The sequence below is a fragment of the Jaculus jaculus genome, chromosome 19 (assembly GCF_020740685.1).
Source record: "Jaculus jaculus isolate mJacJac1 chromosome 19, mJacJac1.mat.Y.cur, whole genome shotgun sequence".
NCBI lineage: Eukaryota > Metazoa > Chordata > Mammalia > Rodentia > Dipodidae > Jaculus > Jaculus jaculus.
Genome location: NC_059120.1, coordinates 11,039,956 through 11,058,799, shown reverse-complemented (window position 1 = coordinate 11,058,799; position 18,844 = coordinate 11,039,956). Strand labels below are relative to the sequence as shown.

The 18,844-nt window shown below is 40.5% G+C and overlaps 1 protein-coding gene across 50 annotated transcripts in view; it reads right to left on the bottom strand.

The window, feature by feature from the left end:
* Positions 1–6,014: 6,014 nt before the first annotated feature.
* Adgrl2 (adhesion G protein-coupled receptor L2) overlaps positions 6,015–18,844 on the bottom strand; it is a 432,681-nt gene continuing 419,851 nt past the window's right edge. For 9 of the 50 annotated variants that reach the window (XM_045138253.1, XM_045138262.1, XM_045138258.1 and 6 more), the window contains 9 exons: positions 18,442–18,533; positions 17,568–17,612; positions 17,257–17,283; positions 16,427–16,595; positions 13,439–13,567; positions 12,517–12,613; positions 10,618–10,746; positions 9,757–9,774; positions 6,015–7,111 (listed from right to left, as the gene is read on the bottom strand). In XM_045138253.1, the coding sequence (XP_044994188.1) occupies positions 6,360–7,111; positions 9,757–9,774; positions 10,618–10,746; positions 12,517–12,613; positions 13,439–13,567; positions 16,427–16,595; positions 17,257–17,283; positions 17,568–17,612; positions 18,442–18,533 (1,458 nt within the window). In that variant the 3' untranslated portion in view covers positions 6,015–6,359. Of the gene's footprint in view, positions 7,112–7,819; positions 7,873–9,722; positions 9,775–10,301; positions 10,384–10,617; positions 10,747–12,516; positions 12,614–13,438; positions 13,568–16,426; positions 16,596–17,256; positions 17,284–17,567; positions 17,613–18,441; positions 18,534–18,844 lie in introns of all 50 variants that reach the window. The other 41 variants (XM_045138273.1, XM_045138276.1, XM_045138274.1 and 38 more) reach the window with 22 other exon arrangements.

Genomic DNA, 18,844 nt, shown 5'->3' with positions numbered 1-18,844 from the left:
AAATAGAGGAAGTTATGAAATTTAAGTAGCCTAAATGCTGACACAACTTTTTAATATTTTAAATGATACTCTGGGTTTTCAGATGGCCTTTGATACTATATAGCTCAGTTGGGCAGGGAAGTAAAAATCAAATACTTCAATTTTTTTTTTATGTTTTGTGGGTTTTATTCTCACTTTAGACTGGCTCAGGCAGTCTTATTTTACTGGACAGATGAGGACCAAAAAATTGGATATTCTGATTCAACCTCCTGATTTTTTTTTTTTTTTTAATCCATTACAACTCCCTCCTGGTGAGCTTTTGATGAAGTTGTATTCAAAAGTGCAAGCATTACGTCTGATTGCCATCCGGTTAATGGACGTAGTTCTGGGAGCTAAGTAGATTATCGTCAGCGGGGCTGGTACTCAGTCTTCTGGAAACTCTGCCGCCCTTCACTCACCTTTATAGCGCCGTGGATTCAGGCGCCATCCACAGTGCTGTGGTGGGCTGCGGAGCTCTGTGTAAGGCAAGGGGCGAGACTCGCTGGTCAAATAGTCACTCTGGAGTTAGAGAAAATTCTAGAAGAGGCTTTGCCACTCACCAACAGCAAGACCCAGAGCAGGTTGTTGTTCCTCTTTTGCGTGAGTGGGTAATGAAAACACTCCCTGGAGGGTTACCAAGAGGATTAAGTGAAATAAAGCAGGGGCATTTAGTACAGAGCCTGCCAGGGATCTAAGCATCTACTAAAAAGGTGAGTGCTCAGAAATGAGTTCCCGCTGTAATACAAAAGCAGTGAGTGGACGAAACCACTGAGTGGATCTTTTAAAAACCAGACAGGCTGTCAGGCGTGGTGGCGCACGCCTTTAACCCCAGCCCTTGGCCAGCAGAGGTAGGAGGACCACTGTGAGTCAGAGGCCAGCCTGAGACTACCGAGGGAGGCTCTACTTAGAAAAACAAACAAACAGACCAGACAGGAATTCTTGGGGTTTGCTTGCTCCTTTATTACAGTTTTAACGTGCCTGCCAGCACTGTTTGGGTTTAAAGGCCTTATATTGACAGATTGATATTTCAGCAAAGAACCGTAAATGAATCCTTGATTGAATCAATACTTCTGATGCCTATCATTATTGTGCTGTTTGTTTGGAGGGGTGGCTGTCAGGCTTTTAAAGAGAACATCAAAAGGCAAGTCTTTGTCTAATAAAATGAAACAAGAACATCACGTGACTGCCTCAACACTTGTTAACTAGCTCAGTTCAGACATATGATGAAAAGCGCTTGTGAAAACTGCTGCGTAAATTGGTCGCCGGCTTGTCTCTTCGGTCCACAGGAGGGCCTGCTTAAGATGATGCCTTTCTGGTGTCTGGCTAAATGCATATACTATGCTCACCAAACGGCCTGGTAAACACTTCTCTTAACATTCATACCCATGTATCTATGTAATTCTCACTTTTGGTTAGAGAAGCTTCTCTTTTCAGATGGTGGTGACCTTGGGATGACTCAGAAGGCACCATAGTGCTGAGAAGTGACAGAGGAGTGCTCAGCACTGAAACAACTCTATCACACCTTCCAAGACTCAGGGTCCATTGAGGAAGAGGTGGCAGAAAGAATGTAAGAGCGAAAGGAAGGGTAGGACTCCTTGTAAGGTGCTCCTCCAGACACAAAATGGCCTGGATATCCATGACCTCACAGTGCCTGACACTACCTACACAAGACCATCGTAATAGGAGGAAAAGATGATGACATCAAAATAAAAGACTGATTGAGATGGGGAAGGGATATGATGGAGAGTGGAGCTGTGAAGGAGAAAGTGGGGGGAGGGCATTACCATGGGATACTGTTTACAATCATGGAAGTTGTCAATTAAAAAAATTAAGAAAAGATTATGCCTTTCAACTATTTCGACAAGATTTTTTTCTATGGTTTCCACGTCACAGACAAGTGTGCGCAGGCCGGCTGGGACATCACTTTCCGGCTCTCCCCCTGCAGCAGGGAAAGACTTTGGTAGGCCCAGCTGGGCTACCTATCCTGCGATTTCTTATTTCACACCATGATTTACAATGCTAAGTGACAGGAGCATTCACAACGATTTCCTTCAGAGAAACCTCACCAGTGGAAACAATAAGCTTTGAAAACTGACTGGCCTGTCGCAGCTTCTGAAACCTGGCTTGCTCGGCACCCAGCCAGGCCATCAGGAGAGGTAAGGACTGCGGGGAAGGCTGACTCTGAGGAAGGACAGCTCTATGTGCCTCCCAGCAGCTTAACTCTGCAGCGCACTTTCCCGTGGCCACTGGTGCCCCAGGACAGCCACAGGGTTCCTGGCCTACAATGCTCAGGACATGGGGTCTTGAGATGGGCTTGGGTAGCTTTCGAGGTTCCTCATTTCTACATGTTGAGCTTGTCACTATTCTGCTTGGTGGATTTAACTAGTATAACTGTGATTCTATGATTGTTTGGAGAAAGAATCAATTGGACATAACAGAAAACTCGCATGGCAAGCCCATTCAAACGATACTTGAGTTTGTAATAATTTGTCTCAAACTGTACTCCAAGTATCCTTGAGCATTATGCTCTTGGTCTGCCCACGTGTGCGGGCTGGTTAGGGTCTGAAGAGCCAAGAGCCAGGAAGTACGTGACACTGCAGATTCACTAAAAAGGAAAAAACACCCAACACTACACGAACCTACTTTCAACATACCAGTAGCTTTTCTATCAGTGTTGGGAATTCAATGTCACAGTTTTATGGGAAGAGGAAGACCTGCAACACAGTCGGGAGACCACGAGACACATGTTGTATTTATGAGTGACTGTGGGGGTTACCATCTTGGAAGAAAATGTCACTATCAAGAAAATGTGAGCCAGGTGTGATGTCGCACACCTTTAATCCCAGCACTCGGGAGGCAGAGGTAGAAGGATTGCTATGAGTTCGCAGCCACCCTGACACTACATAGTGAATTCCAGGTCAGCCTGGGCTTGAGTGAGACCCTACCTCTGAAAAACCAAAACAAAAAACAAAAAAAAACAAAAGATGTGAGAATCCATTTTCAAGTCCAACTAATAATCTGCATTCTTTCAAAAGTATTTTGACTTAGAAAATTACAGCTAATAAATGTGACTGAGTTAAAAATTATCAACCTTTCCCACCCCACAAGAGTGTAGTAGACGTCACAGTTGAGCTGAAGGTAACATACAATGGTCTCCTTCCTTGGTTACATAAAACATTTGAATATACCATACAAAACAAGGGCACACGAAATTTTCATTTTGATTTGAAAAGAAATTTGTGTCAGATTTTTGTCTTTTGGGGAGAGAAATGACAGGGATGACTTCCTCTTAATTGTTGCTTTTATGATTATTATACAATTATATAACTATCTCCAAAGTGAATAGGTTGGAATTGTCATCATATAAGTGACTTTCTCTTCCACCGAAACGACCATAAAGACCTATAAAAATAAACATACCCAGACATATAAACTATATTTTTGCAAACAGGACACATGTATTTTTTTTTTTAAATAAAAGGGTCTAGATTAACTTGTGTCAGGATGCACCTAAAACAAATGGATTCGAACACCTTTATTATTCATAAAATAGGAGAGGGACCGTTCTCCAGAAGAAGGGCGGGAATGCAGCTATTTCAGTTCACAGTGGTGACTGTTACCAAGAGAAATCAATGAAGTACTGGCATTGTATATCCAAGTGAAATCTGGAAAGACCCCCCCCAAAATTGGGTGCATATAATAAATTTAAACCTAAAAATAAAACCACCTTGTACTGAGAAGATCCTAGATTAGATAGGATTTAAAGGTGTGTGTGTGCGTGTGTGATTTGTTTTAAAAACAATGGCCACTTTGGTGGCAAAGATGGATGTTTCCACACTGTATTATATTATGCCAGCTATAGACTCATGACAAATTAGTTTTGTGAAAGAGCTCACTAAGCATTTAGAGGCTAGCTACTTGCTCATCATATCCCTCCAGAGTTCTCAGGACTGAATTGGGAATGAAACAAGCAGGACCACTGAGAAAGTTGGGGCAGCTTTTCTTCTTACTCAATGAGAAGAGAAAATTCATTACTCCACCATCCTGATGCTGGCTACGTAACACAAGACCGCACAGATTCATGCATGGCAAAGAAAAAGTATAACAGGATAGAAAATTAAAATTTTTAGTTACATAATGCCTCCTTCCAGCAATAATTTCATAAATACCAAGAGAATTTCAGTAAAAACAATTCCATGTGGTCTTTCTCAGAAGATTCTTAAATTTGGACATTGATCATTTTCAAAAGCAATTTCCAATTTGATTTTTTTCCCATTAGTTGTTTAAATTACTGCATTGTTTAGTGTTCATCAAATCTTCCATCACATGCAGACACTTAAAAATTATTACTCTTTTTACATAACATAAGCATGGGCCAGATGTGTCCAAACAAGGTGACCCCTAACTTGGTGGAAACATTTGAGAGGACCCCTAAGCTTAGAAGAATTTGGTGTCAATGCTTATGATATAAACCAGAAAAATCTATTTGTAGAGATTCAATTATATGATTTTTGAACTTGGAGTTAAACCTTTCCATGATAACAAATACTGTCATTCAGCTCGGGCTGAATGAGATTCTTATAATCCTCCATCTGCCAGAGTATGTTTTAAGAATTTCTCTTCCACTTATTGTTGAGAAATAAAGTTAAGAAAATAGAAATCACTTCATTTTTTTTTTTTGGAGGGGGGGTCCACAAATTTAATGATACAATTTCAGCCCTTTGTTCACTTTTCTGTGACACAGATTTTTAGTTTGGGCATAATGCCACACCATAACTCCCTACGGCAACTTCTCTTCCCGGTTTTATGTATATGTTAGAGATAATTCAAATATAAACAAACGCATTCTTTTTGTCAAAGACTGAACCACCCGCTACGTAACGTTCTTTTACTGTCCATAGGCTGTGGGTAGAAGTTTCCTGGGGTTGGAAAGGACCACTGTGTGGAGGAAGCCAGTTGAGTAGCATACATCAAAGTGCACGTTCACTACTTGAAAAAAATTCACATTTATTTACTGTCAAACCGTGTTAAACTTTACACTGGATATTAGTGATGGGCTCATTATTAACAGGTTTACACAAAAGGATGGAAAGAAAAGCAGAATTTCGCTGCAACAATTTACATTTCATTAGAACTTTATCATAAAATAAATTAATTACTAAATATAGGCAGAAGGAATATGGAAGAGTAATATTCATGTTTTTATTTTATTTTATTTTATTTTTTAAAAAAGAATAGGCACCTATTGTTCACTAGAAAGTTTGTGAGAAGTGCCCCCTTCGCCCTCCGAGTCAGAGGACGCCCCGCCCGCGCTCTCCTCCCAGATCTCCCCACGTTTGTGCAAGGCATGGCAGAACTGGCTTCAAAGAGTTTTCTCCCCCCAAAACACGTTCTTTTGGCAATAAGAAATTTAAATGTAAGGAAAAAAAAAGGACTCATCTGGCCAAAGCAGAACACTGCATACAATGGAAAAATAGGTGAAAATGGGTAGAACTAACCATGACGAAGTGGAAGGAAACAAAAAGTTCCTAATAATATATGTGCAACCAAGAGCTTTTTGCAATATTCTCTTCAAACTCTTTTAAAATTATTTTAATGACAATTATATTTCAGTTGGACACAAATGTATTTATTTGACCCTAGCAATAGAACAAAATATAATTTCTTTAGCCATTTTTTTTTCTTTTCATGAGAAGAGTTCATTGTACAGTTGAGGGAACGTATGAAATAAGGCCGGTGGCTTGATTGCTAGTGGTTAAACATGTTTTCAATCATTGCCTTAATGTAAAAGGTTTGCAGCCAAGTGCAAACAGGCGCAGAATCTCTCTCCTGCTTTTCCAAGTCTTGTCAGGAACAGTAAGGTACAGAAAATTTGTCCCACAGGATCTTAAAGCCTACGTCTTGTATATAATACAATGCAGGCCCTACAAAAAAAATGGTGCAGCCGTATTTACAAAGTTCACAACTGCTGCCGTAGGATGGCTGGGAAATTTAGGTTTTTTTTTTATTTTTTTTATTTTTATTGTTTTGCTCCGTAGACAATTTCTCTACACAGCAGCAGAATGGTAAAATACCTGGTTGGCATTTCTTCCTCTGTAACAAATAATTCATTTTAGTATACTCTGTGTATATACAAAGTTTTTCTTTCTTTTCTTTTTTGTATGTTTTATAAAAATTCACAGAACTGTGAAGTTCAGTCTTCTTTTTCATTGTACATTGGAAAAACCACAGGTGAAAAGCGCCATCCCTCCAAGCTGAGTTTGTGGGTGCTGCGCGGGGGCAGCGAGTCTTTATGTGTTAATACTTGCGTGTGTGGCCCTGGGGACTCCTTAGCTGTCCTATTAAAGACTAGTAACCAGCTGCATCTGTCCTTCCCTCACGTCCCCTTCTGGGATGCACCCTTCTTTGTTAATGGGGATGATATAACCATCACTATTACCCCTGCTAATTTGGTAGCACATCTGCAGTGGATGGCCGGCTCCCAGGTTTGGCATGCTCTTGTAGTAAATGTCCTCATTCTCGCTCCTCCTGGACGGGGACAGGTCTTCCATGTTGGGGCTGCTCTCCGGGTAGGGGGAGTCTCTGAGGTTGGGCATGCTCGTGTACAGAGAGTCTCGATTGGGGGACTGGAGGTGGTCATCAGACTCGGCCGTCAGCTGGGACACATAGCTGTCGGTGCCCTCGGGCCTCACTTTCTTCTGGGGCTGGTAGAGAAGGGAGTGAGTCCGCTGGGGGATGAGCGGGGCCTCCAGTTCTTTGGGATGGAGGTCCAGAGCCGGGTTGTCACTGTGCATTAAAGATGAGGCGTCTGCTACGATGGCGTCATCTTCGCTGCTGCTGCCCCCGATCGCTGGCTTGACGGGAAGCGTGAGCTCCAGGTTGTGGGTCTTGCTGCTGCCGCGGAGGTTATTGTGCACTAACTCTGAAATGATCATCTTTTCGAAAGCGGCATCATTCAGACTTAGTCCACAGTCCACCACCTGCACCCCGTCGTGGTAGTCCCCCTTGCGCAGTGAGTAGCTGTTGTTAAAGTTACCATTTAGCGGTAGAGTATCCATGGCACTCGTGTCCCTGGCATTGTTCAGTGAATGTCCTGAAACAGAAGAGGGGAGGGGATGTTACCACGACTGCCTCTGCGCCTGTTCTCCAGAAACATCACTTCTCATGTACAAGACGTTTTAATGTCGTTCAGGACAAAGTTGTATTGGCAGCCTAACCCTGGAATGGTGCCAGGCTAACCAGCATTCCCAACTGTCAACAGTGGCAACCCCCTAGATAACAGGAAAAAATGCTAAAAAAAAAATAAGTTTTCCAGGGAGGAAAAATGAGATACAAAATTCTGTTTTGTCAATTTTGGAAAGACGGTCATTTATTAATTGATTATTGGTCCAATTTCTGGTACTCTTACAAATGAGACTTCACTCCATGCCCTTGCATAGTTAATGCAAAGCAATTCATTGGTGACACTTACATTTCAAAAAGTACAAGACTATGGCTTATAAAAATAAAATTAACAGAATTTGTCCTAAACAACACTAAATCAAAAAGAATAAGTCACACACGAAACCGAGAGGCAATGTACAACATCAACCCACATAACTGGCAAGCAACTTTGTGAACAGCATTCTAACATTTCCTTTTTCTGGAGATGAAATTAAAAATAAAAGAATGAAAAAAAAAAAACAATGGACAGATACAGAGAACTCATGTGCAACAGAGACAGCCGTCTTTCACACTGACGGGACGGGCGGTCCCACAGCACCAGCGGACAGCATGACAGACAGCAGGTGGAATGACTCACTTTGGACACCTCACATCATGTCTGTCTGCTCAGGCTATCTGGCCTAAGAGTAGCTGATATATAAAAGAAAGTAAAATGATTTATTGTAACATGATGAAGAATTCTAAGTTTCTCAGCAACTTAGTCAGAGCAAGGGTTCAACAAATGAGATCACCAGCAATGGCAGTCATTTCATCAAATAGTTTTTTTTTTGTTGTTGTTGTTTTTTTGTGGAGGTTTTTTTTGAGTTTTGTTTGGTACTTAAGAGTGTTTCGAATAGCGAGGGCCCCAGGCTTCTGAGGGTCCAGGGGGCCTCAGCCCTGCAGTGTGCGTCAGTCACAGTGACAGCCGGAATGAACCCGCAGAGCCGACTGAACAGCTCTGGCCCATAGGCGCCATGGGTATGGAGGTCTCATGCAGAAATGTCAGAGGTTTCTTAAGTATGGGCCACAAAAAAAAAAAAAAAAAAAAAAGTTAAACCAAGACTCGATATAACTATGGAATGGGAGGAGGGTGTCAGCCTTGGCTAATATATCTTGTTCTTTTATTTCTAAAGGAATGAAAGATTGGATACATCTGCTTGAGATATGAAGAGAGGGTTTGGGGGAAAAGAAAACATGGCCGCATGCGCTGTTTGGATCGAGTTGTAGGAACGACAGACACACGTGAACAGGTAAACGAGACACCACAGTGCTGGTCAAGCGCAGGAAAGGAAAGCAAGTCGAGGCAGAGGAAATTAAATGGTCAGCACGATGGAAAGTGTGGTTTTTCAATCTCACAATCCTAGAGAGAAAAAGAAACCACTGGCCTACAGAGAGGTCTGAAAAGAAATGAAAAGAAATAAAAGAATGACATGATGTTATTGAAGTGAGACTGATCACTGTGGGACTGCTGCATTGTATGCAAGGTTTGGAGGAGTTCAGGAAAAAAAAAAAACAAAAAACTTTAAATCTTAGCAAAGCATAAAAAAATTTCCCTTTTGGAGTTCTCACTCCACTCTTAAAGCTGCAGATATCCCAGAAAACAACTGCTTTTGAGAAACAAACAAAAACAAAAAACCCCAAAGAACAAACAAACAAAAAAGCCTTCTGCATGGTACAAACTTCCTGACCAATAAACATCACTCATGACTGAATAAATTCACATTCACCAAGGTGAGAACACCGAGGAAGGGTTTTCTGTGTGTTGGACACTTGTATTATTTTACTATGACTCCCCAAATGCACAGTTGGGGTTGTCTCATGCTTTGGACGTTAAGAGTACAATTTACACAGGCTCCTTTAGTTTCCTTGACAGAATCAAGAAATTGCTAAGTATGAATTCCTAAGTGCCACGCTCTTTGTAAAATCCACCATTCAGAAAGATTGGGCACTTTACAGTTTCAGGAGATGCACGGATATAGGATGCAAAAGTCCCTTTCCTCCACAGGGAGGTCCAATTCTTTTCAAAGGTTTCTTTGCTTTTCTTTCTTTTAGTTTTCACTGCTTCTTAAGTATATAAAAATATATACAGGGCCTAATTCAAAAGGTGTTTTCTATGATATACTGCAGATTTAAGATTTCTTTGGTTTTGAAGAGGGCATCTTTTTTTCTGCCCACGTTCAGGAAATTCACTTGAAGACTTTCCGCAGCCTGTAGCAAAATGACTGCGGGAGTGCAGAAATAAGTCAATTATTCAGCATTTTGGCTGTTAGTACTTCAGGCTTTGTAGAGCAAATCATTTCAGCATTGCATAGACTTCCAGACTGGAAGAGCGCTTGCTACGGACCTCTGTGACAAAGACGGTCACAGTACGGAGGGTGCGCGGCGGCAGCCTGGCTAGTGTTTTGGTTAGAAGTTGTGAACCACTTGCCCGCAGACTCTGCTTCATGATTGCTAGTTATGTTCTAATTGCGCCCGTTAGAAATCATGCTGAGGAAATTTACATTTGATAGGCAAAGTTAAGTTTTACTCCCATACTTGTCTCTCTGTAGCTTGCTAGAGGGAAGCGTAGGGAAAGAGTAAGAAAACAGAATGAAAAAAGAAGCTGCAGTTACGTTAAAAAGATAATTTTCAGAAAACAACAACAACAACAAACAACAAACAAACAAACCAGAAACAAAGTTCTGTGTTTTAATTTAGTAGCCAATATTATTCACAAATAAGCATTATACACTAGTGGTGGTTATCCTTAACTATGAGATATACATCTATTTTTTAAATCAGCGATCAGAAAACACAGTAAAATAGGACGAGTTAGTGCGAACCTCCCCCTCCCCCAGCCTAAGTCATGGGACACAAACCAGCTGACTGACTAAGATTGACTGAATTCTCAAAGTCCCTTAGAAGGTATGATGTGTAAAGCTGCACTATACTATAGTTTGGTTATATGGATTGTACTGGATGCAGTTTTCTCCACCTAGCTATCCAAATGATCTTTACGAGCTAGTTCATTTCAGAAGCAAAAATTTGTCAGCAAGCTTTAGAAGTCAACTGAACAACATTATATGATATAGATAGGATACCTCTAAATGATATACATCTTGAAGATGGGCTCTCGGACCATGTGGTGTCAGTCCTGTAATAATATATTAAGATTTATGCCACCTGTGTTAAAGACATGGATAATTATTGTAAAGGCTATCATGACTGAGGTTTTACTATAATATAGTGCAGTTTTAGAAGCCTGACATGGTCAATACCATCATTTTCTTGGGTTGCAATTTGAGAAATTAAGGATGTAAGAATTGTAAATATTTGTCAACGAGTATTTTAGAAACAGGATCAGAGTTCTGCTTAGCAGCAAGGGAAGGTCATTTTTATCGGTAAGGATAAGCACACCTGGTGAGTTAAACACAGGAGCGGAAGGGGCATTACATACAACGGTCTCAGCGAGCAATGTGTTATAGGGGTTGTTAGTGCCGTGGGGCCGAAGAAGAGGGTTTGTTAGTAGGTAATTGCCAGTCATTCCTACAGCAAAAACAAACAGAAAACAAAAGTGCATCAGTTCTCCTTCTGTCCTGTAATGGTGACCAGAATCTTTATTTAATTCATCGGGGCAGTGGGCAAGTTGTCATTGGGAAATCTGCTGTAACTCTGCATCTATATTAACTAGTAATTTGAAGGAGGGAGGGAAGTTAAATTTCAGTAATTCACAGGTGCTTTCTAAATCCCCCAAGTAAACACTTGCTGAGGATGGTATTCACTAATATATACAAAATTACTGTTAAGCAAAAATGGCAATTAAATGCATAGAGATCGAGATGTTTCAAGAAGCTATGGCTTAATATTAAAAAAAAACGTATCCACCGAGGCCCAGTGGAGCAGATTTCACACTTTCAGGTTACAGTTGTGGGGTCATCCCTCCTGAAAACATCTGTGTTAATACTGAATTCCACACAAGCAGGAGGGAAGAGGACCTCCACAAACAGGAGAAATCGTGACTCGTTGCAGAAAGCTACACTTAGTAAGGGCAAGAGCGGACATGCTGAGGGAATAGCTAAGATGGATCACCTGACCACGACCAGAACCCTAGCTCAGGAATCTCACCCACCAGGATTCAAAGCGAATCTTGGAGTCGTTTACTGACTGTGTGGCAGTCACCTCAATAGACTTGGCAATGCATTCTGAGGGGTAAGTCTTCTACTGATCACTTACATGTTCTGTACACATGATATCAATGGACTGGAACCAAATTAAAGTTCAGATTGGTGTGGGTGCCACACATACCCCTTGCATTTCAAGGCCAGATCTTGTCAGAACTAGCCCCCCCCCCATTAAAGGTGTCTTTAGTTCTTCATGGTGATAAAGTCTAATTTTTATGTTATATTATGAATCAGTAAGTTTAAACTGAAGATACCTAGGTAAATTCTCTGAGGATCTGCGCAGTAACATAAATATTTCCTATTTACATTGGATTTTACTAAACTTCTTCCTGTTGTGGTCTTGGTATTTCTGTCCTAACCATGCTGAGTTACTGCATTTCCCTCATATTTTAAACGTTTGAACGATTTGTATAACAAATCTATGTTGCCTCAATAAGTACTTCAAATACTATGAGAAAATCTACTTAATAAACTTTCATGTAATTTAGTATGATTGTCTTACATACACTAGTTATTGTTTGAAAAATAAAAATGAAAAAAATTCATTAAAATTATACAGATTTTCAATTTTAATTGGCATATTTTGGGGCTGGGGACATGGCTCAGCAGTTAAAGGCACTTGTTTTTGCAAAGCCTTATGACCTGGGTTAGATTCCCCAGGACCCACATAAAGCCAGATGCACAAAGTGGCACACGCTTCTGGAGCTTGTTTGCCATGGCTGGAGGCCCTGGCATGCTCATTCTCCCTCTCTCCTTGCAAATAAATAAATAAAATATTTTATAAAAGGCCAGGCTTGACATGGACAGTATCCTAATTATATTAAAATTTTATCTGAGAAGGGAGAAATGGGTACTCAGGAGGTAAACATTTCAATATATAACAAGATGTGCTTTCAATAAGTTTTTTTTTCTAGCCTTCACCTAGTAAGGTGAAGTATAAAAATTAATTTTTTTGCATCACATTATGAAGTCATACAAATGTATACCTACTTCAATAAATGACAAAAGCTGATGCCACAAGTTGAACAACTTGTGCTAGAACCCGTGAGAACCCCCTCAGCATTTTCTCTACAATTAGCCTAGCTGGCAACAATACAAAATGTATTTGGTAAGCTCAGTTGTCCTAATAACTGACCTTGATTAAGTGTTGAAGTGCTATTGATGTCACCTGAGATAAAGGAAGATTCAGACTGTTTTCTCACAGTGTCATTCCACATTCTTCTTATACGACTCTAGTAATATAAAACAAGTGAGACACACACGTCATGTTAGTTTGCGGAAGCTTAACTTCTGAAAAGCACACGTTGCTTTCTAGACAGTCTGTGGCAGGACTATTGGGTGGCCACTTTAGGAAAGTTATGCTTGGCTGGGGAGATGGCTCAGCGGAGAAGGGAGCTTGCCTACAAAGCCCGACAGCCTGGGTTCAATTCCCCATTATGCACATAAAGCCAGACGCGCAAAGTGGTGCATGCATGTGGAGTCTGTTTGCAGAGGCAAGATGCCCTGGTGTGTCCATTTTCTCTTTCTCATAAATAAAATAAAATGAAATGAAATAAAAAGCCAGTGCACTGTTGCAGGTCAAGAACAGGATATACACACCGTTCACTTGCATCTCTAGCACGGGGATTTAATCTTGCACTGTCTCCAGTTGGACTTTGACACGCTCTCAGGTAGCCTCGACTCACTATGGAGCTGAGACTAGCCCTGAACTGATCCTCCATCCTCCCCCTCTCCTTTCACCTTCCCCTCTTCAACACGCTATTTTATTGCCTTATGTTTAAAATAGTAATTATTCCACAAACGGGCGCTGCGCGCGTGGGAAGCACCTTGTGCTGCATGAACTGAGGATGATTTGAGTTGTCCCTCAAAGAAGGATGGTCGTTTCTCCATAGCACCCTGAGTACATGCTTAGGAAGACATTGAAAATGCTACGAAAGCAAGTATTTGCTACCCAGATCCTTGTAATGGGGAAACAATTAGTGCATCCACAGAGCACACGTCTCGGCAGGCTTTCTCTAAAGGAGGTTAATTAAAGATGCTGTCAAGCTCTTGGCTACCTGCGTGCCGGAGGAGTAGCGGGCGCTGGTGCGGGTGGTGGATGCCTTCACCGAGCTGTGCGGGCTCTCGGTGGGGAGGCCGCCGCAGCAGTACGAGTGTCTGAAGCACTTGCCATATTCTTTGCGTACCTGCACGGAGGAAGCAAGAGACCCATGGATTGGTATGAATATATTGGCTTCTCCCTGGCTCTCTAATTAAATGAACAGCAGAGGCCTCCGTGAAGAACAAGAGACCACCAAGACATATCTAGCTATGGAGAAGCGAAACTGGCCTTGCAAAGACAAGTTCAAGGAAGCTGGTGAAATGCTATTCACAAAAGCACTTCTGTCCTCCATGGGTCCGTGGTAGGACCTTTAAGATTGAATAAAGCTCCCCCCCCCCATAAATAAATGTTTTTTTTTTTTTTTAATTCGGGACTGGAGACATGGCTTTGTGGTTAAGGCACTTGCTTGCAAAGCCTAGGGATCTAGGTTTGACTCCCCAGAACCCACATAAGCCAGTTGCATATGGTAGCAGATGCATCTGGAGTTTATTTGCAGAGGGGAGAGACCCTGGCGTGCTCTTCCTTCCTGCCTTTCTCATCTCTCTCACTCTCTCATAAATAAAAGAGTTTTGAGATTGAGCAGAGCAGGCAGAGATGTTCTACATGTTACGTTAGATAGTGACACAACACAGATTTATTCTGTCTGTACTCTTGGTAATTTCATTTCTGCACTTGATGCCAAGAAAAATAATTCCTCCAAATTTTGGTATTTCCCTTGCTAGGGCTGCCCATAGCTAATCCGGAATTTGTACATTTAAGTTTTGTAAGCTTAGTCCTTGTAGGTAGGGCACTGTGTAAACCTGGGCTCACACAACCTTGCAGTGGATGTCTTTGTAATGACAAGACTCTTTTGGAATAAGAACAAAGGAAAAAAATGCTTTCATAAATTTTCCAGGAATTAGGGGGGGGATATTTTCCTTATTTTCTGCTATGTCTATGTTTAATGGAGCCTAAGCTTACTCTAACAGGACACAAAAGAATTATTTCTATAATTCCATTCCATCAGTCACCCAGGCAATTTCTCTTCCCCCATGAAGCTTGGGCACAGAAAGAGATACAAGTCTGAAAAGAAGTTTACAACAACTTTTAAATAGTGAAGCCCCAACATCTGAGAGACAACGGGCCCTGAGTACCCGTGACGGTGACCCTGAAGTGGGGGAGGGCAAGGTGTCGGATTGCGTATAGTTATAATGGCAGATAAACATGTTTTGGCAGGGCAGATATGGACTTTAAAAGTATAATACAGTCAAGAAGATATTGCCTACAAACACTTTCTTTTCCAATAGACTATAAAAACCACTTGAAACTTCCCCCTCCCCCACTGCCAATTTTGCTGTCTGTGAAGGCCATAACCTTGACACTCATTCCCTGAAAAATGAGAAAGCCAAAATTATTGCATGACCCTTGGAATTTAAGTGCACTTGCATTTTCGATTTCTTGGCTGTATTTAGTTGTCCCTATTAGAACAAATAGCACTGTAGCAGAGCTTTCAAAGCATTTTTCTGGGCTTAAATATGCTCATTGTAGCATGAAGAACTGTGGCTTCAACTTGACCATTTTGTGTGATACTCTTAACAATGTACTCCGGCAGTATCCACTAAGAATACACAATATTGAGAACACGTTCACAAGTGGAACATGGAGCATTTAAAGTGTAGTTGTTAACGTAAAATCTCTTTGTCAACAAATAACACACAGCTATCTTGAGAAATAATGACCTCACCCTTCTCGGCTAAGACCAGGCTGGATGTCAAAGATGTTTGGCATAATAGCCTGGAAATTATGAATATGGGACTGTATGCTTTATATAGTATGCCCATTTACATAAAGCATACATAGAAATAACAGCAATTACCAATATTATCCATGGTACAGTGCTTGGAAAGCTAAGAGTGCATTGTTATTAAGTAACACAAGATACCTCACGAAAAATTTCTACATGTTTAATGGCTATTAACGGCTGTGAAATGCTGTATGACCAAGACAATGGCAATCAAAATGGTATTTTATCCAAATAATAGCCTGTGGTGTTGGTTTTGCCTAATGCCTATATTGCTGCGAGTGTACATTATCCGTCAGCCTCGCACATTCCACTGTCATTATCTCAAAATTACAGCTTATTCAGAACTGATGGAGGCAACAACACGATCATCTTGTCAGGCTGAAAACATAATAGTTTTCACTTCCACATTTCTATTTCTCTGTTCAAGTTAGTGACCAACTAGTAATGACAGAATAAAAAAGATAACATTAGCCATGCGGACGGGGAAAAGGGTGATACCTTGTGAAAGGCATGGAGCCTCCGAACTTAAATAGAGGCCAGGCAATTCTCTCCGGTTCAGTTCTACTACATATTCTGGGTTTTCATCTTTAATTTTTGATTATCTGGGCTGACTTCAGTGAAGATACGTGAAATCAGGACAAAAATCATCCAATGTGAGGTACTAAATTATTGGGCTTTTAGATCTTTCAAAATCACTCTGAAGACGACATTAATATTAATCTTTTGTATGTCTGGCACTTTAAAAATTAATGGCATTTATCCGTGTATTCATTTTCATTTTGGACCACTGCATGCCTATTAGTGAGCGAGAATGAATTTCACCTTGTTATGCTGTTTAACCTTGCATATTCTGTATATAAACCTTTTCACACACTATAAGCAAAGATGAAATTATCACCTAGGTCTCTAGTTTATCACTGACCCAAACAGAGATTTAAAGAGAGAGAGAGAGAGAGAGAGAGAGGCAGAGAACTGACATTATCCAATTTCACATGGGAAGTCTAAGTTTCCAGATAGGTATTTTAATTTGTAACTAATATAAGACACTTTTATTACTATGCCAGCTGTCAGTGAAAATGAAATCACCTCTGTGATATCCATTATTTTCAAGTCCAAGAACAACCCGGCTGACCCCCGACAGGTGTCTGCCCATGCACTCACTTTCTTCTGGAGAGCACAGTGGAAGATGAAAATGAACACTCCCTGGAACGCGTTAAAGATGGTGAAGAGATAGGCCATCGCAACAGTCTCCTCATTAACAAAAAGCAGCCCAAAAGACCAGGTGAGGCCAAGCAGACACAGAAGAGCAAATGCGCCAAGCACCCAGGACCTGAAAAAATAAAATGAAACATTTTTGAACAGGTTCAAGGAAGGAACAGGACGCATCTCACTTATGTCTTAACATATCAGTTGTGGTAGCTGTATGTTCACATTCAAATTCAACAGTATTTTGGCTTTGACCTTTCATCGATTAAGAAAGAACACAGCAGTTATGACTGCAGCCTCCAGTGAAAAACAGCAACAAGGATGACCTTTCCTTCCTCCAGAATGGACAGATATCAAAACTACAGTAAAATACACAGCGTGAAATATCCCCCACGGCTTTATTATCTTTGCATGTGCATTTTAGTGACAGGCATTAAGGAGTCCTTAATTAGTTTATGTCTACATTTTCAATCCTGTGGTAGACTCATGACACTAATAATGTGGGACACACAAGGGTTAGGTGGCAGAAAGTCACTGAACGCCTACACTCCAGGCTCTAAAACACCAGACTGAGGTGAACCTGCAGGCTGATAACCAAAGCATGAAGGAGCCCGGCTGGAATGAGATCAAAAACATGAGAATAACTTCAAAACAAAACAAAACAAAAAAAATAAGTTGAAAGAGAGTTCATCATGAATAGCTTAAGGAAAAAAAGAATTGTAGAAAACAGGACGGAATGAGAAGGGTTCAAATCATTGCATCGCATGTCTAACTAATGATCTTACTTGATAAATGGCTTATTATCTTCATAGCTAGAAAGCATTATAAGCAGAAAAGAGAAACAAAATTATTAGACAGAATTAAAATAGAAAGTAATAAGAAAGCATTTATATATTTTATAAATTAGCTCAAAATTAAGAAAGTCAAAATGCAGTGGCAAGCAATTAAAAAAAAATAAGGGCATATTATAGTTTAAGAATACTACAGCAAATCAGATATTTCAAAATAATTATAAAAATTAAGGGCAATTCATGATACTGATTTGTAAAACACAGAAATCATGCCATAAGTTTGTTAATGTAGGGGTCTACCTTACCCAGGTAAGTCCGCATTATAGTAGCCATCACAAACACGGTAATTACTGGTGTGGGTGAGAAGACAGAAAGGAAAAGGAAGAAAAGAGAGAGATGCTAAAAATTGGCTCTCTCTCACCATGCAACATGCAATGAGGCTGCCACTAACCTACCCAAAAACCTTCTAATTTCTTTAAAGACATTTACCCTTACTGCAGATCTGCCATTGTTTTACATTAAAATAGCATTTTTTCGTAATCCCATTACAAACAACTTCATACCTTCTCAGATTCTATATTAAGACTCATATTTTTAAAATAACACTGAAAATGTTTCCATAGGTGATGTAATGAGCCCATAAGCTACTACCTATTTTTGGTTAAAAGAGATAGCATTTTTCACTGATAGTCTATTTTATTCAGCACTGAGATAAAGTAAACATTTGTTTAATTAGCATGAAAACAAGAGATAATCTTCAAGATAGGGATAACCATAGAGTAAATTCTCCTAGGAAAACAGGATTAGGTGGTGAAACTGCCCAGAATCCTTAAGTGGAAAAAAAAAAAGTCACTTGAGAAAATGAACTTATTATAATCATATCAGCCATGCAAACAGGGACATCATTCTGAAAAGCACTGAAATTCCACTGCAATTGCTACAGGGACAGGAAAATTCCCAGAAGCCACTGCAACAATTTTCTTCATTCTAGATGGTCAGAAATCACCTCACTTTTGGGCTTGTGTGTGTGACATGGTCACAGTGATGTTCAATCGTCATCACCGTGACATCATACTGAATCATTTCTACAGTGGACAAGGGCAGAAGCACCCGTCTCCCCTGTAGAGAATGCCTTTACTTCGCTTGCAGAGTACAAGAATAAAAACACAAAATACTTACTTAATGTTTTCCAACCTGCTAGAATCTGGTTTCAGAGTGTTGGAATGTTTCACCATTTTGCACAACGTGATCACCAGGAAAATAATGTTTAGCTGTTTTGATGAACAGAGGAGAATTAGATCATTATGTTTGAAGAAGAGGAGACACGTGAAAATCTGCCTAATGAGTCCACACAGTGCGGCGTCAACAACACGGGGAAAGGGCGTACACCCAGGGCCGTTTCACATTAAACACGCAGCAGATCAAGCGCAGTCTACGTAAAAACCATACTGGCCTAGGTGTGATCGACTCTCTAATAGGAAGCTGTGACCTCCTTAAATCAGTATCATGTGGTAATGATTAAATAAATTAGAAAACCTAAATTGGTTTCTTTAGTTAGATGTACTCCAAGGCCTAAAAGCCA